Source organism: Panulirus ornatus, chromosome 17 (assembly GCF_036320965.1).
Source record: "Panulirus ornatus isolate Po-2019 chromosome 17, ASM3632096v1, whole genome shotgun sequence".
Lineage (NCBI taxonomy): Eukaryota > Metazoa > Arthropoda > Malacostraca > Decapoda > Palinuridae > Panulirus > Panulirus ornatus.
Window position 1 is genome coordinate 23015900 of NC_092240.1, and position 27637 is coordinate 23043536.

At 40.2% G+C, this 27637-nt stretch overlaps 1 protein-coding gene across 4 annotated transcripts in view; it reads right to left on the reverse strand.

Moving 5' to 3' along the window:
* Cdc42 (Cell division cycle 42) overlaps positions 1 to 27637 on the reverse strand; it is a 33542-nt gene that overhangs the window by 4566 nt on the left and 1339 nt on the right. For 3 of the 4 annotated variants that reach the window (XM_071672131.1, XM_071672133.1, XM_071672132.1), the window contains exons 2-4: positions 6995 to 7126; positions 6721 to 6793; positions 3493 to 3602 (exon numbers count right to left, since the gene is read on the reverse strand). In XM_071672131.1, coding sequence (XP_071528232.1) covers positions 3493 to 3602; positions 6721 to 6793; positions 6995 to 7099 — 288 coding nt within the window. In that variant the 5' untranslated portion in view covers positions 7100 to 7126. The remainder of the gene's footprint in view (positions 1 to 3492; positions 3603 to 6720; positions 6794 to 6994; positions 7127 to 27637) is intronic. The other variant, XM_071672134.1, reaches the window with a different exon arrangement.

Sequence of the window (27637 nt, forward strand, 5' to 3'; positions counted from 1 at the left end):
CACTGCTTCTAGCAACTTGCCTCCCACACCAAAAACACTTATTACAGAGCATCTCTATTAACTCTATCAGATGCCTTCTCCATATCCATAAATGCTACATACAAATCCATTTGCTTTTCAAAGTATTTCTCACATACATTCTTCAAAGCAAAACACCTGATCCACACATCCTCAACCACTTCTAAAACCACACTGCTCTTCCCCAATCTGATGCTCTGTTCATGCCTCACCCTCTCAATCAATACCCTATCATAAAATTTCCCAGGAGTACTCAACCAACTTATACCTCTGTAAATTGAACACTCACCTTTATCCCCTTTGCCTTTGTACAATGGTACTATGCATGCATTCTGCCAATCCTCAGGTACTTCATCATGAGCCTTACATACATTGAATATCCTCACCAACCAGTCAACAACACAGTCACCCCCTTTTTTAATGAATTCCACTGCAATACCATCCAAACCCGCCGCCTTGCTGGCTTTCATCTTCCGCAAAGCTTTTACTACCTCTTCTCTGTTTACCAAACCATTCTCCCTGACCCTTCTCACTTCGCACACCACCGCGGACACCACCTCGACCAAAACACCCCACATCTGCCACTCTATCATCTAACATATTCAACAAACCTTCAAAATACTCACTCCATCTTCTTACATCACCATTACTTGTTATCACCTCCCCATTAGCCCCCTTCACCGATGTTCCCATTTATTCTCTTGTCTTACACACTTTATTTATCTCCTTCCAAAACATCTTTTTATTCTCCCTAAAATTTAATGATACTCTCTCACCCCAACTCTCATTTGACCTCATTTTCACCTCTTGTACCTTTCTCTTGACCTCTTGCCACTTTCTTTTATACATTTCCCAGTCATCTGCACAATTTCCCTGCAAAAATCATCCAAATGCCTCTCTCGTCTCTTTCACTAATAATCTTCCTTCTTCATCCCACCACTCACTACCCTTTCTAATCTGCCCACCTCCCACGTTTCTCATGCCACAAGCATCTTTTGTGCAAGCCATCACTGCTTCTCTAAATACATCCCATTCCTCCCCCACTCTCCTTACATCCTTTGCTCTTATCTTTTTCCATTCTGCACTCAGTCTCTCCTGGCACTTCCTCACACAAGTCTCCTTCCCAAGCTCACTTACTCTCACCACTCTCTTCACCCCAATATTTAGAATATTCAAAAAGGTTATGAAATGCTGAAAAACTTCAGTTAGTCTATGGAAGGTTACCGCACAGAAAGTGAATCTTTAACTGCAGTAGACCTTATTCAAAGGTAGGTAGTTCTACTGGCATGAAAAAGAAAAGAAATAGCAGTATCAATATGTAATGCAAGCTGTGTAAAAGGATACCTTGACACTAAGATATGGAATAAGAAAAAGGAGTTAAAAATGAGGGATTCAAAATTAAGTACAGAAGAGAGAAATGACTTAATGTGCAAAAGAAGGATGTAATGCTGAGATAGCCTAAGATACATGCACAAAAGATGAGGAAAGCATGTCTAACTGCAACTGCCTTAATCAAGGAGAGATATGATGAATAAGGTGTGAGGTTAAAATGAGAATGTATGTGGTGAAGAGGTGTATGAATGATGGAGTTTTTGGGTAGTTCAAGGAAAGGCATGCCTAAGGATAAATAATGCTACATCCAGATGTCCTTTGGAGCTGGTTTACAGCATATTAATTTTTTTCCATGGTGAAATTTGCTTTCAATCTCCCTTCCACAAACATAATTTGACCAAAATTAAGATTTTCTCAGTTAATGTCATAATCTTGAGAAAGTACTGAAAATGAAGAATTTAAAATTAGGTATGGAAGAGAAAAACTGATAAATGAAAGCGAAGGACAGAATGCTGAGATGGCTGCACTGTACTGTATAGTGCAATTGTTTTCATGATTATGTGACCAGGGAAACTTGTACTCATTAATATCTTTATCCGGGAGTACTGTAAAGCAATTTGCAAAATGAAAGTTTACTGTATCATTTACTGCTGTGAGTTTATGGTTTACCTGGGCCTTTCAACTCCTGATCCAGCATTCTCTGCTGCTGAAGGAAAAGATGAGGGATGCATGACCAAGTGTGACTAGCATAAGGAAGGGGAAGAAGGGATATGATGAATGAGGTGAGAGGATAAAGTGAGAATGTTTGTAGTTAAGAGGTTTATGAATGGAGGAGTATATGGAAAAGGCAGGGAAAGAAATGCTTGGAGAACACACAATACCACATCAAGCTGTACTGTAGAAATGGTTTAGTGAATAAAGATTTATCTTTCCACTTCCAATAAGTAGTGGCTGGTAAGCAGCCAACAACCATGGAGGAATATTACCAATACTACCAGCCTGCGATGTGTAATGCACTGAAACCACAGCTTCCTATCCACATCAAGGCCACACAGACCTTTCCATGCTTTACCCCAGATGCTTCACAAGTCAATATCCATAAAACAAATTATAAACTATTCATTTTAAAGAAATTTAATTAATTTGATATCCTCTCATCAAAGACTCTTTCATGGCTTTACATGCTTTTCTCCTCATCCAATGTTTTGTTTCTTGACATTCTCTGTTACTAAGTTTTTCTTTTTAAGCTTGTTTCTGTCCTAATTTCTCACATCTTTAAATATGTAATTATGTTCTACTTTGCATTCACAGTCAGTTTACTTCTGTTATTTCTGTCCTAATTTCTCATTTCTGAGTATGTAACTATGTTCCACTTTGTATTTACAGTCAGTTTACTTATCAATGATGCTTCTGTCCTAATTTCTCACACAACATTCTTACATATGTAACTATGTTACAATCTGTATTTACAGTCAGTTTACTTATCATGTTCAATTCTACCTTGGCTGCTGTAACACATTTACTCTCACCTATCTCTGTACTGTATAGTGCAATTGTTTTCATGATTCTGTGACCAGGGAAGCTTGTACTCATTAATATCTTTATCCGGGAGTAATGTAAAGCAATTTGCAAAATGAAAGTTTACTGTATCATTTACTGCTGTGAGTCTATGGTTTACCTGATCCAGCATTCTCTTGCTTTGTATATGTATCTGTATCCATAATCTTGATTAGCTAATATTATCAACCTCTATTCATGAGAGTACTTATATCATGTATAAAGATGAGGTCCATCATATTTCTATCTTGTCAGTTCAAGGTTTACCTTGCTCCTTTGTGTGCTGACCCACTATTTTTATTCTTTTTTGGCTTATTGTATCTGCATCCATACTTTGCTCCCCTTTTTCCTATCTAATAAATAATAAGGGCCCAACCGATAATGTGCAACAACTTGCAGAGCAATAATATCAGAACTGTCTTGTAACAACATACTGGTAATCCTAATTACATGATAACATAGCTTTTCCCCTAAATGGTCTACATGTAACAAATTCACATTAAAATCACTGAAGGACATGCTATAATATTTTTCATAAAAAATTGATAATTGGGAGAAAAAAACTAGAGAGTATGCACCACTTACTTTTTCCTTAACATTTTCAAATGATGATGGTGACACTACTGAGAAACAGACTAGGAATACATCTGTCTGGGGATAGCTAAGAGGTCGCAGTCTATCATAATCCTCTTGTCCTGAAATACATATATATAAAACCAATGAACAATGTACATTACCTATCAAGAATCTACCCATCTTTGTAATGTAGTGTACAAAATGGTTCAAGCACAACATCCAATCAAAGAAACATCTTTGTCTTTACAAATTATGTTTCTTCAAGACCTCACTCTCTTACAATTTCTTAACAGTAACTCTGCCAGTCCCCTGAGTCTTCTCATAAAACCATTCCCAGCTAATTCACTCATATCAAACAATTCTTCCATAAATCCATAAAACCTCAATTGTTCCTTTCACATGGAAAAAAAATTTATGATAGCATGTTCCTCAGCCTACTTTACTAACTCCTAATCCATCACAAAATAACAGTTTGACCAAAATTATGTTTCAGAATTATCCATTTTCTCTAATACCACACTTTTGGTTTTCAAATATATAAAAATATATGAGCCACAAAGATAATCTTAAAAGTTTCAAAAATCAAATCAAATTCACAAATGCTTACTCCAATACCCTGGTAAATACTACCAGTTACATAATATGTATCACAAAACTGTAAAGGAAGTATACACTAATCTCATTCTGCTATCTTTTGATTTCCTTAATACATATTTGCTTTTATCCCTGGGGATAGGGGAGAAAGAATACTTCCCACGTATTCCCTGCGTGTCGTAGAAGGCGACTAAATGGGGAGGGAGCGGGTGGCTGGAAATCCTCCCCTCTCGTTTTTTTTTTAATTTTCCAAAAGAAGGAACAGAGAAGGGGGCCAGGTGAGGATTTTCCCTCTAAGGCCCAGTCCTCTGTTCTTAGCGCTACCTCGCAAGTGCGGGAAATGGCGAATCGTATGAAAAAAAAAAAAAAAAATATTTGCTTTTAGACAAGCTGTTCCGAAATGCACGAAAAAACTGTTTACACATTACATTTAGTTTTCTAATACAAAATAATTAAAATGTAAACTGCATAAGATTTTGAAGAAATGATCTGCAAAGATGTCTATTTTCAATAGCAATGTCTACTACAATTCTAGACCTCTCCTACAATTCCTTTACCTTCATAGTAATCAATACAAATCTTACCGCAAAAGTTTTTTGTTAACCATGGGAATGTTTTATGCAAGTGGTGGGAAAAGGTGTGACCTTAGAGGTGGTTGCATGGGGCCAGCAGGGATGCACCAAATGCCACAAATGTCATGAGACCCAAGATAATGTACACAACTGTCTACAAAGACCATCAGTGGTGATACAGAGGTCTTCTGACTCCTTCAACAACTCATCCCTTGTGTGAGCTGCCATCAATGGTTAGTCAACAGATTCTACAATATGAGCAGAATTCAGCTTGTGGTAGGAGATGAAAAGACAGACTGATACAAAAGCACCCTGCTATGCAAGCAAAGACTGACATTCACACCATCAAAGGGGCTAAATACATTAATTCTAAGATATCAAATTAGATTAAATATCCAATTTTTTGGAGGGCTGTTTGTCTTTCCTATATATGCTAAGAAGCATCAGGTCATACAAATGACCCTTTGAGGTAAAACCCTCTCTTGCCATCTCTTCTATTATCTTTTTTGGAGAGTTCATATGAAGAATTCCTTGCTTACCATGGTAATTCCAAACCTGGTTCTAAGTATACACACTTAAAAAGTATGCCAATTTGCCAAACAGAGTAACAAGTGTGAGTTTCATCTATTTCTTTCAGCATTCTTGGTTAGTATTGTGCCACATCCCAGCCAAGCTTGGGGATCCAGCAAGGAGGAAGTGAGAAGGCACTCACTGTAATGTTTAAGGTCATTGTGTCATCTGATTCCTTCTTTCATGGTGCCTCTTGCAACATCAAGAACTTGCACAAGTGATCTTGATACAAAATTCAAATACCTGTTACTTTATCTTCTTTGCAGTCTTTTGCTATTATTTATGGTAAAATACTAGTGATCTCAGTGGTTCTACCCCAAGCAGGGTAAGGTAACTGATGCATTTTGAGCAAAATAAGGACATGACATTATTGCTGTGTATGTGGCAGCATTTGTTACAAGGCATGATATTATATGGGTCCATAAAGTGTTCATTATGGGATTTAAGCTGAGTCTAAGGGGTCACTTCACTTCCCCTTATTCAACATTCCCCATACAACTAGTTCCTTGTCAACTGCACTTTTAGCAACCACTGGGTCTTCCATGAAAGTAACCTCTAAGGTTGGCAAGGGACTGCTGTAGAGAACAAATATTTTCAGCCCTTCTAGTTGCCTTCTACAACATTCAAGAGATACATGAAGAGGTTTTTTTCTTCCTATTCCCATGCCATGGGACAATTAACCCATTCTGAGCATGACATAATTTTCAAAGGTTTTCTCATTCTGGGCAGGACAAAGCTTTCGTAGTTTTAAACTTGGCACTAAAGTCAGTTAATGGGGTTGTTACAATAATCACAATGTTGTAAAGAGCTACAATACATTTATCTACATAGGAAAAAATGGCTTTGGTCTTAATTGTCTAGTCATAGTGACTACATCTTGTGCTCAATCATTAAAATTTCACTTCACTTAAAGCTCATGCACTGCATTAGAGATGCATTATATGTATGTGTTTCTACATATACTTTTATATTCCCAATAATGCTTAAGTGTAAAATGAGCATGGATTGTAAATAACTGTACAAGACAATCACCCAAATGTTGGCACTCAGGCAATCAATATCATTTTCATATTCCAGATAGCTTGCTATACCCTGGTTAAGAGGGAGATAAAAAAAATTATGCTGCTTTCCTTGGGTACTTCAATACCTCTCAAACCTTTCACTAGTGCCTCTTTACCTGATCACAACCAATGATAATAAAAACAAGACAAATAATGTCACGTTTCTTCCTCCCAAGTCTAATGAAAGTATTTTGGTAATGAATCACAACATGAATGCATCCAGTGCCTTCAAATGAAAACTGGCTCAATTCAGCTGTCCTTACACGCCTTGCAAGCATTTAACTCAATCATTATAATTCAATAGCTATCTCCATACGCACAAAAAAAACATTCTCTTAATGATTTCCTTCAGGCTAACACGAATAACATGCAATGTGAGTGCGACGTCTTCATGCTCATAAATTAGCAGGATACAGCGTAACATATGTCAAATTACTTACCAGCAGTATCAAAAAGGCCTAATGTGTATGGTTCCCCACCAATCATTACTGTAACTGCATAGTTATCAAATACCTGAAATGAAAATAAATTTCATGGTTAAACATGACAAAGACAGCACTCTCTTAGATGTTAAAGTTCCAGAGTCTCAAGATGGTATTTCACATATTTGTACAGATGATTAAGTGGTCACACAAATCTGATTCTCTCTCATCAATAAGAAAACCACTTTTCAACTTTCCTGTGCTCAATTATAACTCTGAAAAAGTCACTTACTGTGGGGACATATTCTGAAGGAAATTTGTTTGTTGTGTAAGAGATGAGCAGGCAGGTCTTACCCACTGCTCCATCTCCTACGACCACACACTTGATCGTCTGCATGTCTCACGATCCCCAGCAGCCTGTAGACTAAGATGAATGTTAACTTTCAATTACATACTGAAAATGCAAATTCTGAAGAACTAATGTCAAATGACAACAAAATCAACTCATAATTTGCAATTCTTACACATATTTACTTCTTTCATGCATATTTGCTATTTTCCACACAAGTGAGATAGCTTCAAGAAGAGACTACCAAGACATATAGGAAAAATTTTCCATTAGTGAAGGTTCTAGGAGCGATGAAGGAGAGCAAAAATGGTTATGTATGAAGGAATAATAGTTCCAACAACATTATATGGTTGCAAGGCAAGGGCTATAGATAAGGTTGTATGGAGGAGGGATGGATGTGTTGAAAATGAAATGATTGAGGAAACCTAGTGCAAGGTGATTTGATCAAGTAAGTAATGAAAGGGTAAGGTTGTGTGGAAATAAAATTTGTGTGGTTGAGAGAGCAGAAGGTGTGTTGAAATGGTATGGACATATGGAGAGAATGAGTGAGGAAAGATTGACAAAGAGGATGTATGTGTTAGAGGTGAAGGGAACAAGGAGAAGTGGGAGACCAAATTGGAGGTGGAAGGATTTTGAGCAATCAGGGCCTGAACATACTGGAGGGTGAAAGGTGTGCAAGTGAATTGGAACGATGTGGTATACTGGGGTCAACGTGCTGTTAATGGACTGAGCCAAGGCATGTGAAACATCTGGGGTAAACCACAGAAAGGTCTGTGGGGCCTGGATATGGATAAGGAGCTCTGGTTTTGGTGCATCACACATGACAGCTAAAGACCAGCTAAAGACTGAGTGTGAACGAATGTGGCCTTTTTTGTCTGTTATTCAGGTGCTACCTCACTGAAGCAGGGGGTAGCAATGCCGTTTCCTGTGGGCCGCAGTAGCATCAGGAATGGATGAAGGCAAGCAAATATGAATATGTACGTGTATATATGTACATGTCTGTGTATGTATCTGTACATATATGTATATATGTTGATATGCAAATGATTATCTATTAAAATATTTACTTATTCGCTGTCTCCCGCGTTTGCAAGGTAGCGCAAGGAAACAGACAAAAGAATGGCCCAACCCACCCACATACACATGTATATACATAAACACCCACACATGCAGATATACATACCTATACATTCCAACGTATACATACATATACATACACAGACATACATACATACACATGTACACACTAATACTTGCTGCCCCCATCCATTTCTGGCACCATCCCACCATACATGCAATGGCATCCCCCTCACCCATGCACACGTGCAAGGTAGTGCCAGGAAAAGACAACAAAGGCCACATTCGTTCACACTCAGTCTCCAGCTGTCATGTAATGCACCGAAACCACAGCTCCCTTTCCACATCTAGGCCCAACAAAACCTTCCATGGTTTAACTGGATGTTTCACATGCCCTGGTTCAATCCATTGACAGCACGTCGACCCCGCTATACCACATCGTTCCAATTCACTCTATTCCTTGCATGCTTTTCACCCTCCTGTATCTTCAGGCCCCAATCGCTCAAAAACTTTTTCATTCCATCCTTCCACCTCCAATTTGTTTTCCCACTTCTCCTTGTTCCCTTCACCTCTGACACACATATCCTCTTTGTCAATCTTTCCTCACTCATTCTCTCCATGTGGCCAAACCATTTCACTACACCCTCTTCTGCTCTCTCAACCACACTCTTTTTATTACCATACATCTCTCTTACCCTTTCATTACTTACTCAATCAAACCACCTCACACCACATACTGTCCTCAAACATTTAATTTCCAACACATCCACCCTCCTCTGCACAACCCTAGCTATAGCCCAAGCCTCACAACCATATAACATTGTGGAACCACTATTCCTTCAAACATCCATTTTTGCTCTCCAAGATAACGTTCTCAACTTCCACACATTCTTCAACGCTCGCAGTACCTTTGCCCCCCTCCCCCACCCTGTGACTCACTTCTACTTCCATGGTTCCATCTGCTGCCAAATTCATTCCCAGACATCTAAAACGCTTCACTTCCCCCAGTTTTTCTCCATTCGAACTTACCTCCAAGTTGACTTGTCCCTCAACCCTACTGAACCTAATAACCTTGCTCTTTTTCACATTTACTCTCAGCTTTCTTCTTTCACACACTTTACCAAACTCAGTCACCAACTTTTGCAGTTTCTCATCTGAATCAGCCACCAGCGCTGTATCATCAGCGAACAACAACTGACTTACTTCCCAAGCCCTCTCATTTACAGCAGCCTGCATACTTGCCCCACTCTCCAAAACTCTTACATTCACCTCCCTAACAACCCCATCCATAAACAAATTATACAACCGTGGAGACATCACACATCCCTGTCATAAACCGACATTAACCGAGTACCAATCACTTTCTTCCCACACATGCCTTACATCCTTGATAAAAACTTTTTACTGCTTCAAGCAATTTACCTCCGACACCATATACTTTTAATATCTTCCACAGAGCATCTCTATCAACTCTCACCATATACTTTTAATACCTTCCACAGAGCATCTCTATCAACTCTATCATAAACCTTCTCCAGATCCATAAATGCTACATACAAATCCATTTGTTTTTTCAAAGTATTTCTCATACATTCTTCAAAGCAAACACCTGATCCACACATCCTCTACCACTTTTGAAACCACACTGCTCTTCCCCAATCTCATGCTCTGTACATGCCTTTGCCCCCTCAATCAATACCCTCCCATATCATTTCCCACAAATACTCAACAAACCTATACCTCAAATTTGAACACTCATCTTTATCCCCTTTGCCTTTGTACAATAGCACTATGCATGCATTCCGTCAATCCTTACGCACTTCACCATGAACCATATGTACAATGAATATCCTTACCAAACCAGTCAACAACACAAGTCACCCCCTTTTTTAATAAATTCCACTGCAATACAATCCAAACCCGCCACCTTACCAGCTTTCATTTTTCACAAAGCTTTCACTACCTCTTCTCTGTTTACCAAATACTTTTCCTTTACCCTCTAACTTCACACACCACCTCCACCAAAACACCCTATATCTGCCACTCTATCGTCAAACACATTCAACAAACCTTCAAAATGCTTACTCCATCTCCTTCTCACATCACCACTACTTGTTATTACCTCCCAATTTACCCCCTTCACCAATGTTCTCATTTGTTCACTTGTCTTGCGCACTTTATTTACCTCCTTCCAAAACATCGTTTTATTCTCCCTAAAATTTAATGATACTCTCACCTGCCCTCTTTTTCACCTCTTCCACCTTTCTCTTGACCTCCTGCCTCTTTCTTTATACATCTCCCAGTCATTCACACTACTTCCCTGCAAAAATCCTCCAAACACCTCTCTCTTCTCTTTCACTAACAATCTTACTTCTTCATCCCACCACTCACTACCTTTCTAATCTGCCCACCTCCCACCTTTCTCATGCCACAAGCATCTTTTGTGCAAGCCATGTTATGCATATATGTATGTATATGTGAGTGGATGGGCAATTTTTCATCGGTTCCCTGGCACTACCTCGCATATGTGGGAAACATCAATTAAATATAAAAAAAATCCTCCCCTCCCATTTTCATTCTTCCAAAAGAAGGAACATAGAAGGGGGCCCAAGTGAGGATATTTCCTCTAAGGCTCATTCCTCTGTTCTTAATATTACCTTGCTAATATGGGAAATGGCAATTAAGTATGGAATATATGAACACACACACACACACATATATATTTATTATTTTTTTTTTATTATACTTTGTCGCTGTCTCCCGCGTTTGCGAGGTAGCGCAAGGAAACAGACGAAAGAAATGGCCCAACCCCCCCCCCCCCCCCACACACACACATGCATATACATACGTCCACACACGCAAATATACATACCTACACAGCTTTCCATGGTTTAACCCAGACGCTTCACATGCCTTGCTTCAATCCACTGACAGCACGTCAACCCCGGTATACCACATCGCTCCAATTCACTCTATTCCTTGCCCTCCTTTCACCCTCCTGCATGCTCAGGCCCCGATCACACAAAATCCTTTTCACTCCATCTTTCCACCTCCAATTTGGTCTCCCTCTTCTTGTTCCCTCCACCTCCGACACATATATCCTCTTGGTCAATCTTTCCTCACTCATCCTCTCCATGTGCCCAAACCACTTCAAAACACCCTCTTCTGCTCTCTCAACCACGCTCTTTATATTTCCACACATCTCTCTTACCCTTACGTTACTCACTCGATCAAACCACCTCACACCACACATTGTCCTCAAACATCTCATTTCCAGCACATCCATCCTCCTGCGCACAACTCTATCCATAGCTCACGCCTCGCAACCATACAACATTGTTGGAACCACTATTCCTTCAAACATACCCATTTTTGCTTTCCGAGATAATGTTCTCGACTTCCACACATTCTTCAAGGCCCCCAGGATTTTCGCCCCCTCCCCCACCCTATGATACACTTCCGCTTCCATGGTTCCATCCGCTGCCAGATCCACTCCCAGATATCTAAAACACTTCACTTCCTCCAGTTTTTCTCCATTCAAACTCACCTCCCAATTGACTTGCCCCTCAACCCTACTGTACCTAATAACCTTGCTCTTATTCACATTTACTCTTAACTTTCTTCTTCCACACACTTTTCCAAACTCAGTCACCAGCTTCTGCAGTTTCTCACATGAATCAGCCACCAGCGCTGTATCATCAGCGAACAACAACTGACTCACTTCCCAAGCTCTCTCATCCCCAACAGACTTCATACTTGCCCTCTTTCCAAAACTCTTGCATTTACCTCCCTAACAACCCCATCCATAAACAAATTAAACAACCATGGAGACATCACACACACACATATATATATATATATATATATATATATATATATATATATATATATATATATATATTTTTTTGCTTTGTCGCTGTCTCCCGCATTTGCGAGGTAGCGCAAGGAAACATACGAAAGAAATGGCCCAACCCACCCCCATACACATGTATATACATACGTCCACACACGCAAATATACATACCTACACAGCTTTCCATGGTTTACCCCAGACGCTTCACATGCCCTGATTCAATCCACTGACAGCACGTCAACCCCGGTATACCACATCGATCAAATTCACTCTATTCCTTGCCCTCCTTTCACCCTCCTGCATGTTCAGGCCCCGATCACACAAAATCTTTTTCACTCCATCTTTCCACCTCCAATTTGGTCTCCCACTTCTCGTTCCCTCCACCTCCGACACATATATCCTCTTGGTCAATCTTTCCTCACTCATTCTCTCCGTGTGCCCAAACCATTTCAAAACACCCTCTTCTGCTCTCTCAACCACGCTCTTTTTATTTCCACACATCTCTCTTACCCTTACGTTACTTACTCGATCAAACCACCTCACACCACACATTGTCCTCAAACATCTCATTTCCAGCACATCCATCCTCCTGCGCACAACTCTATCCATAGCCCATGCCTCGCAACCATACAACATTGTTGGAACCACTATTCCTTCAAACATACCCATTTTTGCTTTCCAAGATAATGTTCTCAACTTCCACACATTCTTCAACACTCGCAGTACCTTTGCCCCCCCTCCCCCACCCTGTGACTCACTTCTGCTTCCATGGTTCCATCTGCTGCCAAATTCATTCCCAAACATCTAAAACGCTTCACTTCCCCCAGTTTTTCTCCATTCGAACTTACCTCCAAGTTGACTTGTCCCTCAACCCTACTGAACCTAATAACCTTGCTCTTTTTCACATTTACTCTCAGCTTTCTTCTTTCACACACTTTACCAAACTCAGTCACCAACTTCTGCAGTTTCTCATCTGAATCAGCCACCAGCGCTGTATCATCAGCGAACAACAACTGACTTACTTCCCAAGCCCTCTCATTTACAGCAGCCTGCATACTTGCCCCACTCTCCAAAACTCTTACATTCACCTCCCTAACAACCCCATCCATAAACAAATTATACAACCGTGGAGACATCACACATCCCTGTCATAAACCGACATTAACCGAGTACCAATCACTTTCTTCCCACACATGCCTTACATCCTTGATAAAAACTTTTTACTGCTTCAAGCAATTTACCTCCGACACCATATACTTTTAATACCTTCCACAGAGCATCTCTATCAACTCTCACCATATACTTTTAATACCTTCCACAGAGCATCTCTATCAACTCTATCATAAACCTTCTCCAGATCCATAAATGCTACATACAAATCCATTTGTTTTTTCAAAGTATTTCTCACATACATTCTTCAAAGCAAACACCTGATCCACACATCCTCTACCACTTTTGAAACCACACTGCTCTTCCCCAATCTCATGCTCTGTACATGCCTTTGCCCCCTCAATCAATACCCTCCCATATCATTTCCCACAAATACTCAACAAACCTATACCTCAAATTTGAACACTCATCTTTATCCCCTTTGCCTTTGTACAATAGCACTATGCATGCATTCAGTCAATCCTCACGCACTTCACCATGAACCATACGTACAATGAATATCCTTACCAAACAAGTCAACAACACAAGTCACCCCCTTTTTTAATAAATTCCACTACAATACAATCCAAACCCGCCACCTTACCAGCTTTCACTTTTCACAAAGCTTTCACTACCTCTTCTCTGTTTACCAAATACTTTTCCTTTACCCTCTAACTTCACACACCACCTCCACCAAAACACCCTATATCTGCCACTCTATCGTCAAACACATTCAACAAACCTTCAAAATGCTTACTCCATCTCCTTCTCACATCACCACTACTTGTTATTACCTCCCAATTTACCCCCTTCACCAATGTTCTCATTTGTTCACTTGTCTTGCGCACTTTATTTACCTCCTTCCAAAACATCGTTTTATTCTCCCTAAAATTTAATGATACTCTCACCTGTCCTCTTTTTCACCTCTTCCACCTTTCTCTTGACCTCCTGCCTCTTTCTTTATACATCTCCTAGTCATTCACACTACTTCTCTGCAAAAATCTTCCAAACACCTCTCTCTTCTCTTTCACTAACAATCTTACTTCTTCATCCCACCACTCACTACCTTTCTAATCTGCCCACCTCCCACCTTTCTCATGCCACAAGCATCTTTTGTGCAAGCCATGTTATGCATATATGTATGTATATGTGAGTGGATGGGCAATTTTTCATCGGTTCCCTGGCACTACCTCGCAGATGTGGGAAACACCAATTAAATATAAAAAAATCCTCCCCCTCCCATTTTCATTCTTCCAAAAGAAGGAACATAGAAGGGGGCCCAAGTGAGGATATTTCCTCTAAGGCACATTCCTCTGTTCTTAATATTACCTTGCTAATATGGGAAATGGCAATTAAGTATGGAATATATGAACACACACACACACACACACATATATATATATATATATATATATATATATATATATATATATATGAATGTATGTGAGAATGTATGTGAGAAATACTTAGAAAAGCAAATGGATTTGTATGTAGCATTTATGGATCTGGAGAAGGCATATGATAGAGTTGATAGAGATGCTCTGTGGAAGGTATTAAGAATATATGGTGTGGGAGGCAAGTTGTTAGAAACAGTGAAAAGTTTTTATCGAGGATGTAAGGCATGTGTACGTGTAGGAAGAGAGGAAAGTGATTGGTTCTCAGTGAATGTAGGTTTGCGGCAGGGGTGTGTGATGTCTCCATGGTTGTTTAATTTGTTTATGGATGGGGTTGTTAGGGAGGTAAATGCAAGAGTCCTGGAAAGAGGGGCAAGTATGAAGTCTGTTGGGGATGAGAGAGCTTGGGAAGTGAGTCAGTTGTTGTTCGCTGATGATACAGCGCTGGTGGCTGATTCATGTGAGAAACTGCAGAAGCTGGTGACTGAGTTTGGTAAAGTGTGTGGAAGAAGAAAGTTAAGAGTAAATGTGAATAAGAGCAAGGTTATTAGGTACAGTAGGGTTGAGGGTCAAGTCAATTGGGAGGTGAGTTTGAATGGAGAAAAACTGGAGGAAGTGAAGTGTTTTAGATATCTGGGAGTGGATCTGTCAGCGGATGGAACCATGGAAGCGGAAGTGGATCATAGGGTGGGGGAGGGGGCGAAAATTTTGGGAGCCTTGAAAAATGTGTGGAAGTCGAGAACATTATCTCGGAAAGCAAAAATGGGTATGTTTGAAGGAATAGTGGTTCCAACAATGCTGTATGGTTGCGAGGCGTGGGCTATGGATAGAGTTGTGCGCAGGAGGATGGATGTGCTGGAAATGAGATGTTTGAGGACAATGTGTGGTGTGAGGTGGTTTGATCGAGTAAGTAACGTAAGGGTAAGAGAGATGTGTGGAAATAAAAAGAGCGTGGTTGAGAGAGCAGAAGAGGGTGTTTTGAAATGGTTTGGGCACATGGAGAGAATGAGTGAGGAAAGATTGACCAAGAGGATATACGTGTCGGAGGTGGAGGGAACGAGGAGAAGAGGGAGACCAAATTGGAGGTGGAAAGATGGAGTGAAAAAGATTTTGTGTGATCGGGGCCTGAACATGCAAGAGGGTGAAAGGAGGGCAAGGAATAGAGTGAATTGGAGCGATGTGGTATACAGGGGTTGACGTGCTGTCAGTGGATTGAATCAAGGCATGTGAAGTGTCTGGGGTAAACCATGGAAAGCTGTGTAGGTATGTATATTTGCGTGTGTGGACGTGTGTATGTACATGTGTATGGGGGGGGGGTTGGGCCATTTCTTTCGTCTGTTTCCTTGCGCTACCTCGCAAATGCGGGAGACAGCGACAAAGTATAAAAAAAAAAAAAAAAAAAAAAATATATATATATATATAATAAAAAAAAAAATATATATATATATTTTTTGGCTTTGTCGCTGTCTCCCGCATTTGCGAGGTAGCGCAAGGAAACAGACGAAAGAAATGGCACAACCCACCCCCATACACATGTATATACATACGTCCACACACGCAAATATACATACCTACACAGCTTTCCATGGTTTACCCCAGACGCTTCACATGCCCTGATTCAATCCACTGACAGCACGTCAACCCCGGTATACCACATCGATCAAATTCACTCTATTCCTTGCCCTCCTTTCACCCTCCTGCATGTTCAGGCCCCGATCACTCAAAATCTTTTTCACTCCATCTTTCCACCTCCAATTTGGTCTCCCTCTTCTCCTCGTTCCCTCCACCTCCGACACATATATCCTCTTGGTCAATCTTTCCTCACTCATTCTCTCCGTGTGCCCAAACCATTTCAAAACACCCTCTTCTGCTCTCTCAACCACGCTCTTTTTATTTCCACACATCTCTCTTACCCTTACGTTACTTACTCAATCAAACCACCTCACACCACACATTGTCCTCAAACATCTCATTTCCAGCACATCCATCCTCCTGCGCACAACTCTATCCATAGCCCATGCCTCGCAACCATACAACATTGTTGGAACCACTATTCCTTCAAACATACCCATTTTTGCTTTCCGAGATAATGTTCTCGACTTCCACACATTCTTCAAGGCTCCCAGGATTTTCGCCCCCTCCCCCACCCTATGATCCACTTCCGCTTCCATGGTTCCATCCACTGCCAGATCCACTCCCAGATATCTAAAACACTTTACTTCCTCCAGTTTTGCTCCATTCAAACTTACCTCCCAATTGACTTGACCCTCAACCCTACTGTACCTAATAACCTTGCTCTTATTCACATTTACTCTTAACTTTCTTCTTTCACACACTTTACCAAACTCAGTAACCAGGTTCTGCAGTTTCTCACATGAATCAGCCACCAGCGCTGTATCATCAGTGAACAACAACTGGCTCACTTCCCAAGCTCTCTCATCCACAACAGATTTCATACTTGCCCCTCTTTCCAAAACTCTTGCATTAACTCCCTAACAACCCCATCCATAAACAAATTAAACAACCATGGAGACATCACACAACCCTGCCGCAAACCTACATTCACTGAGAACCAATCACTTTCCTCTCTTCCTACACGTACACATGCCTTACATCCTCGATAAAAACTTTTCACTGCTTCTAACAACTTGCCTCCCACACCATATATTCTTAATACCTTCCACAGAGCATTTCTATCAACTCTATCATATGCCTTCTCCAGATCCATAAATGCTACATACAAATCCATTTGCTTTTCTAAGTATTTCTCACATACATTCTTCAAAGCAAACACCTGATCCACACATCCTCTACCACTTCTGAAACCACACTGCTCTTCCCCAATCTGATGCTCTGTACATGCCTTCACCCTCTCAATCAATACCCTCCCATATAATTTACCAGGAATACTCAACAAACTTATGCCTCTGTAATTTGTGCACTCACTCTTATCCCCTTTGTCTTTGTACAATGGCACTATGCATGCATTCCGCCAATCCTCAGGCACCTCACCATGAGTCATACATACATTAAATAACCTTACCAACCAGTCAATAATACAGTCACCTCCTTTTTTAATAAATTCCACTGCAATACCATCCAAATATATATATATATATATATATATATATATATATATATATATATATATATATATATATATATATAATCCCTGGGGTTAGGGGAGAAAGAATACTTCCCACGTATTCCCTGCATGTCGTAGAAGGCGACTAAAAGGGGAGGGAGCGGGTGGCTGGAAATCCTCCCCTCTTGCTTTTTTTTTAATTTTCCAAAAGAGGGAACAGAGAAGGTGGCCAGGTGAGGATATTCCCTCAAAGGCCCAGTCCTCTGTTCTCAACGCTACCTCGCTAATGCGGGAAATGGCGAATAGTATGAAAAAAAAAAAAAAAAAAAAAATATATATATATATATATATATATATATATATATATATTTTTATATATATATATATTATCCCTGGGGATAGGGGAGAAAGAATACTTCCCACGTATTCCCTGCGTGTCGTAGAAGGCGACTAAAAGGGAAGGGAGCGGGAGGCTAGAAATCCTCCCCTCATTTTTTTTTTTTTTCCAAAAGAAGAAACAGAGAAAGGGGCCAGGTGAGGATATGCCCTCAAAGGCCCAGTCCTCATCCTCTGTTCTTAACGCTACCTCGCTAATGCGGGAAATGGCGATTAGTATAAAAAAAAAAAAAAAAAAAAAAAAAATATATATATATATATATTCCATCGATTTTGCTTTGTCGCTGTCTCCCACATTTGTGAGGTAGCGCAAGGAAACAGAAGAAAGAAATGGCCCAACCTACCCCCATACACATGTATATACACACACAAACATACACACCCATACATCTCAATGTACACATATATATACACACACAGACACATAAATATATACCCATGCACACAATTCACACTGCCTGCCTTTATTAATTCCCATCACCACCTCGCCACACATGGAATAACATCCCCCTCCCCCCTCATGTGTGCGAGGTAGTGCTAGGAAAAGATAACAAAGGCCCCATTCGTTCACACTCAGTCTTCAGCTGTCATGCAATAATGCCCGAACCACAGCTCCCTTTCCACATCCAGGCCACACACAGCTTTCCATGGTTTACCCCAGACGCTTCACATGCCCTGATTCAATCCACTGACAGAACGTCAACCCCGGTATACCACATCGATCCAATTCACTCTATTCCTTGCCCGCCTTTCACCCTCCTGCATGTTCAGGCCCCGATCACTCAAAATCTTTTTCACTCCATCTTTCCACCTCCAATTTGGTCTCCCACTTCTCCTCGTTCCCTCCACCTCCGACACATATATCCTCTTGGTCAATCTTTCCTCACTCATTCTCTCCATGTGCCCAAACCATTTCAAAACACCCTCTTCTGCTCTCTCAACCACGCTCTTTTTATTTCCACACATCTCTCTTACCCTTACATTACTTACTCGATCAAACCACCTCACACCACACATTGTCCTCAAACATCTCATTTCCAGCACATCCGTCCTCCTGCGCACAACTCTATCCATAGTCCACGCCTCGCAACCATACAACATTGTTGGAACCACTATTCCTTCAAACATACCCATTTTTGCTTTCCGAGATAATGTTCTCGACTTCCACACATTCTTCAAGGCTCCCAGAATTTTCGCCCCCTCCCCCACCCTATGATCCACTTCCGCTTCCATGGTTCCATCCGCTGCCAGATCCACTCCCAGATATCTAAAACACTTCACTTCCTCCAGTTTTTCTCCATTCAAACTCACCTCCCAATTGAATATATATATATATGGTTCCAACAATGTTGTATGGTTGCGAGGCGTGGGCTATGGATACAGTTGTGCGCAGGAGGGTGGATGTGCTGGAAATGAGATGTTTGAGGACAATGTGTGGTGTGAGGTGGTTTGATCGAGTAAGTAATGTAAGGGTAAGAGAGATGTGTGGAAATAAAAAGAGCGTGGTTGAGAGAGCAGAAGAGGGTGTTTTGAAATGGTTTGGTCACATGCAGAGAATGAGTGAGGAAAGATTGACCAAGAGGATATATGTGTCGGAGGTGGAGGGAACGAGGAGAAGAGGGAGACCAAATTGGAGGTGGAAAGATGGAGTGAAAAAGATTTTGTGTGATCGGGGCCTGAACATGCAGGAGGGTGAAAGGAGGGCAAAGAATAGAGTGAATTGGAGCAATGTGGTATACCGGGGTTGACGTGCTGTCAGTGGATTGAATCAAGGCATGTGTATGGGGGTGGGTTGGGCCATTTCTTTCGTTTGTTTCCTTGCGCTACCTCGCAAACGCGGGAGACAGCGACAAAGTATAATAAAAAAAAAAAATATTCTTTTTTTTCTTTTAAACTATTTGCCATTTCCCGCATTAGCGAGGTAGCGTTAAGAACAGAGGACTGGGCCTTTGTGGAATATCCTCACCTGGCCCTCCTCTGTTCCTTCTTTTGGAAAATTAAAAAAAATATACATATTTTTTTTTCATACATATTTGCCATTTCCTGCATTAGTGAGGGCACCAAGAACATAGGACTGAGCCTAAGAGGAAAATCCTTACTTAGCTCCCCTCTCTATTCCTTTTTTTGGAAAAATACAAACGGGAGGGGAGGATTTCCAGCTCCCTAATCCCTCCCCTTTTAGTAGCCTTCTACGACACACAGGGATATGTGGGATGATAATATATATATACAAGTAAAGAGTGTGGTTAAGAGAATTGAGGAGGGTGTGCTGAAATAGGCTGGACATATTAAAAGAAAGTTGACAAAGAGGATACATGTATATCAGAAATGGAGGGAACAAGAAGAACGGAGAGGCAAAACTGAAGATGGAAGGATGGAGAGAAAAAAAAATTTTGAGCAATTAGGGCCTGAACACGCAGGAATGTGAAAGGAATGCATGGGATAGATTGAACTGTAATGATGTGGTACATGTGCTGTCAATGGGCTGATCCAGGGAATGTGAAGCGTCCAGGGTAAACTATGGAAAAATTTGTGGGGCCTGCCTGTGGATAGGGAGCTGAGGATTTGGTGCATCAAACAAGAAAGCAAGAGAATGGATGCAAGTGGATATGGCATTTCCTTATTTCTGGCACTTCCTTGCTAACATGGGAAAAAGCAATCAAGTATGAAAAAGAAATACAGTATTTTTCTTTTCCCTTACAAGTCCTGTGTTTACCCTGTATGAGATGTGGCACCAAGAACTGACAATGAAAGGCCACATTCCATTATACCCGTTCTCCAGCAGTCATGTGCAAAACACCAAAACTACATCCCCATATCTAAAATCAAGCCCCAAAGACGTTTCCAAGGCTTCCCTTGGCTGCTTCACAAGCCCTGATTGAGTCCTTGACAGCAGTGGTAGGGTCATGAAGAAGAGGGAGAATATGAGGTTGGATGACAAATACAAAAACTAATAAAAACAAAAAGATAATTTGCCTGTCCTAATGCTACATATGGCACAGTTTCATAATAAATATATTCCTCATTATTTAGGAGAGACATTTCACTGGATGGCTCTAAGCGTTGTTAGATTCCAAACATGAAGAGCGAGATCAGATGGCTGAAAAATATACCAGAATATGAAAAACCTAAGTGAGACAGATCTCCTTTGGCAGAAATTCAATATCTTTATGTCTATGGACATCTGAACTCACTAATATATATGCAAAACTCAGATTCTGTTGTTTACCTTTTGAACTGACAGTGAATGGCACACCATCCAGAACAATGTATACCTCAATACACAAAATTATCCTTTACTAGAAACCACAAGCGAATTCTCGTTTTTCACAGCTTTATATGGTGTGTAAATCAAACTACAAATTGAATTTCACAGATGATAATAAGCTGGGAAATAAATCCACAACTGTCAATGAATGTCTGCAGCTTCAAACTTACATACACAAACAGATGGACCGGGCTCACAAGTGGCAAATGAATTTTGTATTCATAAAATGCAAAGTTTTATATATTGGCAGTGGTCAAACTGATGAACTGGGCTCACAAGTGGATTGTGAATTTTCAAGACACTTGCAAAGTTTACATATCAGCAGTAAAAACGTGAAGGGAACCTGGAGCATGAACTCTGTAGAGCAACAAAAGGTAAAGGAGGGAAAATACTTGATTGTATCTCTAGTGACTTAAAGCCAAGCAGACAGCATACAGAAGTAAAAGTGCAGAAAAATAATCCTTAGTCTCACTGGACTATCAAATTTTATGTTTATGGACACTACCCTCATGAACTCTTTATAAGTCAGAAGCGTGTTGCCACTTTGAATATTGTATTCAGTTTTGGTTACCCTACTTATAAAAAAAAAAAAGAATGGTAATGGATAGAGTACAGAAGCAAGTTATCAAGATGATTATTGGACAAAGAAACACATCCTATGAAGGCCAATAAAATGAAAAATTTATCTAGCCTAGAAATGGGAAGGTAAAAGCACCAAAGACTTCATTGATAACCTCCATCCAACAAGCGACTTATGGGTGGATTTGTCTGATTTCACTTCAGGTAAATAACTTTGTATTCTACCTCCACAGTCTAGGCTGGGTCCACACTACTGGGTTGGTTTGTTAGTCAACCAAACACTTAGGAGCCACACCCTGCTGGCTCGTTGTGGCCTTCACAGCCTGGCTGGTCCAGTATAATCTGTATATATTTGTCCATGGCACTCTTAAACTTACTGTGCATCCCATGGTGCTTCTGATGACTGCAAGTAAGGCAATGAACAATCTTGGGCCCCAGATGTTTTAGGCAACTCTTTTTGAGCATAACGTACCATTCAATTTCAGATTATTTTACAGTCTTCCATGCCTGTTGCACCAGTAGGATGTTATTTTTGAGTGTAAGTTGGGGACCAAGCTCTTCAGGATTTTCCAAGTACAGATGATTATGTACCTCTCCCGCCTCCACTCCAGGGAGTATGGTCTCAGCGATTTCAGCCATACTTAGTGACCTCGTTCCTTTATCATATCATTAAGGGTCATGCAAGATCTCACTATAATTCTAGAATTTTACCTGCCCTGTAGGGTGATGTACAACAAAGCAATATTCTGATGAAAGAACAGCACTTTGAAACGCATCAAAAAAAGTCTATCTCTTTTGTCTGCAAGATCCAACCCGCCATCCTTCATTGATATGGATACAAAAAACTCATGGTAAAAAGTATTACCTCAAGTGAGACAAGGTGTTTTCCTTCAACAGGATTATTAATGTATGGAATGATTTACCAAATACAGTGCTTAAGTTTAAGGCAGTACCACAGACACAGTTAAGACAATAAATGCTTCACTTCAAATCCACAACGGAAACTATTTGTGCCTTTACAGTTACACAAAAAGTTTACTGGTTTTTCTCTTTAAAACTCCTGCACAAAAAGTTGTTTTTTCTCTTAAAACTCCTGAAGTATTTCTCTAATTTACCACACTAATCAACAAATTTCTAATCCCTCATATTATCACAAACAGTCTTGTCAGGGCCCAATAGGCTGTTGTTATTACAATTCCTTTGATTAAAGCCCTTGCGATTCTGAACATATCACCAAATGGCTGTTTAGTCTTTGGCTGTCCACCGGACAGTCATTTTCAAATGTTCTCACCCTATGCACAAGGATAAAATGCTTATTACCCTGGGATACCACAGGCATCTCTCGTTCTACAATCACTGTCCAAAAGTATTTCCGCACAAAAGCTGCCAAAATTTTTGTTGCAGCAAATTTGTAATGGGTCTTGGTCTTGTATATGTACAATACAAAACATAACCAGACAAAATCTTTACAGATAATCAGGTGAGAATTCTCAGTGTCACCGGTCATTAAAATAAGTAAGAGTTGTCCCTTTTTTGTTTACTTGTCATCTGCTAGCGAGATGGCTGAGCGAAGGAAAGCATTGAGCAACGAGAAGAAAAAACAACTGCAACTAAATGATGGTGGTTTAAGAGGGTGACAAATTGCTAAAATGTTGAAAATTAATACTTCTACAAAATACAATGGCTGACGTGACAGACAACTTTTACGAGTTGTAAAAACTCAGAAAAGTTTGTAGATCACTAATACATTTAATGAAGTAGCATTAGTCACACTGAGTCAAAGAACTGTCAGAAGACATATGACATGCTATGGTTACAAGAGAAGGATAGTAAAGAAGCAAATTATCAAATCCAAACCTAACCGTTTTAGGAGGAGGGCATGGTATGGATCGAATCTCCATAAAAATGTAAATATGTTTTGGAGGTTATATTTTCTGATGAAGCACAAGTAGTGTTGGGCATACACAGTAAAGTTAACGTGTGGCAAAAGCAGTGTGGAAAATGGTCTCCATGCTGCCTTGGTGAAAGTGGTTATCAGACTCCCAAGATAGTTGCAAGTGTTATGAAAATCTATGGCCAGTGGTTGCCAAAGTTTTTGCAAAACATCTTCGGATATTCCAAGATGATAATGCCACCCCTCACCGCTCTCGGCAAACAGTGCAATTCAAACAGAGAAAAAATTTAACCACAATGACATGGCCTGCACAAAGCCCAGACATTAATACAAAGAGAAAATGTGTGGAGGTACTTGAAAATTGGGCTTCAGAGATGAGCACACAGCATTAAGTCCAGGAAAGAAATCACAGAAGCTGCCATTGAAATTGGGTCCTCCATCAAATTCAGTCAAAGATCAGTCACTGTATGCCTCTATTCCCATACGAATTAGACAGGTTTTGAGAGCAAATGGATCCATTACCAAATATGAAGGAAAGTAAACTCACATTCTTTCTTATAATCCTGATTTGAAGCTTTGAATCTGAGATTTAAATTGTTGAAATAACTGACAGCCATTGTGGAAATATTTTTGGCAGAGTGTAGTTGATGGATTCTGATAGATGTGGTACCAATCAATTCCTTACATTACAAACATTTGGTATGGAGGGCTTATGCCAATAATTTCCCTCTATTTCAAAGCTATTAACACTTTGATGAAAGGTTTGATGAAGGTTTATTGAATGTGTTTGATGATAGAGTGGCAGATATAGGGTGTTTTGGTAGAGGCAGTGTGCAAAGTGAGAGGGTTAGGGAAAATGATTTGGTAAACAGAGAAGAGGTAGTAAAAGCTTTGCGGAAGATGAAAGCCGGCAAGGCAGCAGGTTTGGATGGTATTGCACTGGAATTTATTAAAAAAGGGGGTGACTGTATTGTTGACTGGTTGGTAAGGTTATTTAATGTATGTATGATTCATGGTGAGGTGCCTGAGGATTGGCGGAATGCTTGCTTAGTGCCATTGCCTAAAGGCAAAGGGGATAAGAGTGAGTGCTCAAATTACAGAGGTATAAGTTTGTTGAGTATTCCTGGTAAATTATATGGGAGGGTATTGATTGAGAGGGTGAAGGCATGTACAGAGCATCAGATTGGGGAAGAGCAGTGTGGTTTTAGAAGTGGTAGAGGATGTGTGGATCAGGTGTTTGCTTTGAAGAATGTATGAGAAATACTTAGAAAAGCAAATGGATTTGTATGTAGCATTTATGGATCTGGAGATGGCATATGATAGAGTTGATAGAGATGCTCTGTGGAAGGTACTAAGAATATATGGTGTGGGAGGCAAGTTGTTAGGAGCAGTGAAAAGTTTTTATTGGGGATGTAAGGCATGTGTACGTGTAGGAAGAAAGGAAAGTGATTGGTTCTCAGTGAATGTAGGTTTGCGGCAGGGGTGTGTGATGTCTCCATGGTTGTTTAATTTGTTTATGGATGGGGTTGTTAGAGAGGTGAATGTGAGAGTTTTGGAAAGTAGGGCAAGTATGCGGTCTGTTGGGGATGAGAGAGCTGGGAAGTGAGTCAGTTGTTGTTCGCTGATGATACAGCGCTGGTTGCTGATTCATGTGAGAAACTGCAGAAGCTGGTGACTGAGTTTGGTAAAGTGTGTGAAAGAAGAAAGTTAAGAGTAAATGTGAATAAGAGCAAGGTTATTAGGTACAGTAGGGTTGAGGGTCAAGTCAACTGGGAGGTAAGTTTGAATGGAGAAAAACTGGAGGAAGTAAAGTGTTTTAGATATCTGGGAGTGAATCTGGCAGCAGATGGAACCATGGAAGCGGAAGTGAATCATAGGGTGGGGGAGGGGGTGAAAATCCTGGGAGCCTTGAAGAATGTTTGGAAGTCGAGAACATTATCTCGGAAAGCAAAAATGGGTACGTTTGAAGGAATAGTGGTTCCAACAATGTTGTATGGTTGCGAGGCATGGGCTATGAATAGAGTTGTGCGCAGGAGGGTGGATGTGCTGGAAATGAGATGTTTGAGGACAATATGTGGTGTGAGGTGGTTTGATCCAGTAAGTAATGTAAGGGTAAGAGAGATGTGTGGAAATAAAAAGAGCGTGGTTGAGAGAGCAGAAGAGGGTGTTTTGAAATGGTTTGGGCACATGGAGAGAATGAGTGAGGAAAGATTGACCAAGAGGATATATGTGTCAGAGATGGAGGGAACGAGAAGAAGTGGGAGACCAAATTGGAGGTCGAAAGATGGAGTGAAAAATATTTTGAGTGATCGGGGCCTGAACATGCAGGAGGGTGAAAGGCGGGCAAGGAATAGAGTGAATTGGATCGATGTGGTATACCAGGGTGGACGTGCTGTCAATGGATTGAATCAGGGTATGTGAAGCGTCTGGGGTAAACCATGGAAAGTTCTGTAGGGCCTGGATGTGGAAAGGGAGCTGTGGTTTCGGGCATTATTACATGACAACTAGAGACTGAGTGTGAACGAATGGGGCCTTTGTTGTCTTTTCCTAGCTCTACCTCGCACACATGAGGGGGGAGGGGGATGTTATTCCATGTGTGGCGAGGTGGTGATGGGAATAAATAAAGGCAGACTGTATGAATTATGTACATGTGTATATATGTATATGTCTGTGTGTGTATATATATGTGTACATTGAGATGTATAGGTATGTATATTTGCGTGTGTGGATGTGTATGTATATATATGTGTATGGGGGTGGGTTGGGCCATTTGTTTCGTCTGTTTCCTTGCGCTACCTCGCAAATGCAGGAGACAGCGACAAAGCAAAATAAATAAATAAATAAATATTAACTTACAGAACATTGTGAAATATGCTCATTGTAATGAGGATTAAGTGTATCAGGAAAAACTGTGAGGATGCCTTATCTAGAGAAAAAAGTGAAAAAAAATCAACAAAACCAACAAAAACTTCACTTAACCTCATCTTGCAGCCAATAATTAACATAGAAATATACATTAAAGTAGCCTACTAAAGGGGATCACATGTTGGCTCAGTCATTCATTTGTTTAGAAATTAAGTGGCATTCTTGTGATGCTTAATCATGGGTGTGACTGGAACATTTCAATAAAAAAATACTGGAAAAAAAAAAAAATCTGCTGCTAGGAAGGGTGGGTGACATTTTCAAAGGTTCTGTTGATTTTACTGAAATTTATCATCCCCTTTTACTTCAATTACTCCAAATTTTCCTAGACATTCATAATCTTAACTACTGTCACCTTATCTAATGATTAACGAAATGTAGAGCCAAAATTCATGACCACAACTTAAATAAACTTTTGATGATTTTATATTTTCTTAATTTGAAGACAAATTACCAAGAAAAAAAAATCATAGAAAATAAGTATATTGGCACCAATGGAATCCTTACAACATGTACAATCATACTGGGTGTGGCATTCTAAAAGTAGCACCTGCAACTCCAACATCCAATTCATGTAAGGTGGGCAAGATTTTTGACTAGATGGAAATTGTGGTGTTATTAAAGTAAAAACGAACATTTGATAGTATGAAATGTGCACTATAAACTCACTTAAACAGTAAATTAACTGAAGGGACATCTTGGGCAACATAATGTCCTTATCTATGTCCCTGCACTACATGCAACAATTAGAAAAGAAACCATCCTGTAGAAGGCTGACAGAAAAAATTCACCTGGCACTTATTTGGAACCTACAGATTTTTCATTCGGTTTGCACGTCAATGTCCAAACCAAACGCTCCTGAAAACAAAAAATTTGCCTGAAGAGTTAAAATACCCATCTTCCTTTAATAAATTTATGCATTCACTGAATGCCACAATGCATCATAACATTCAAATCCAACAGAATCCA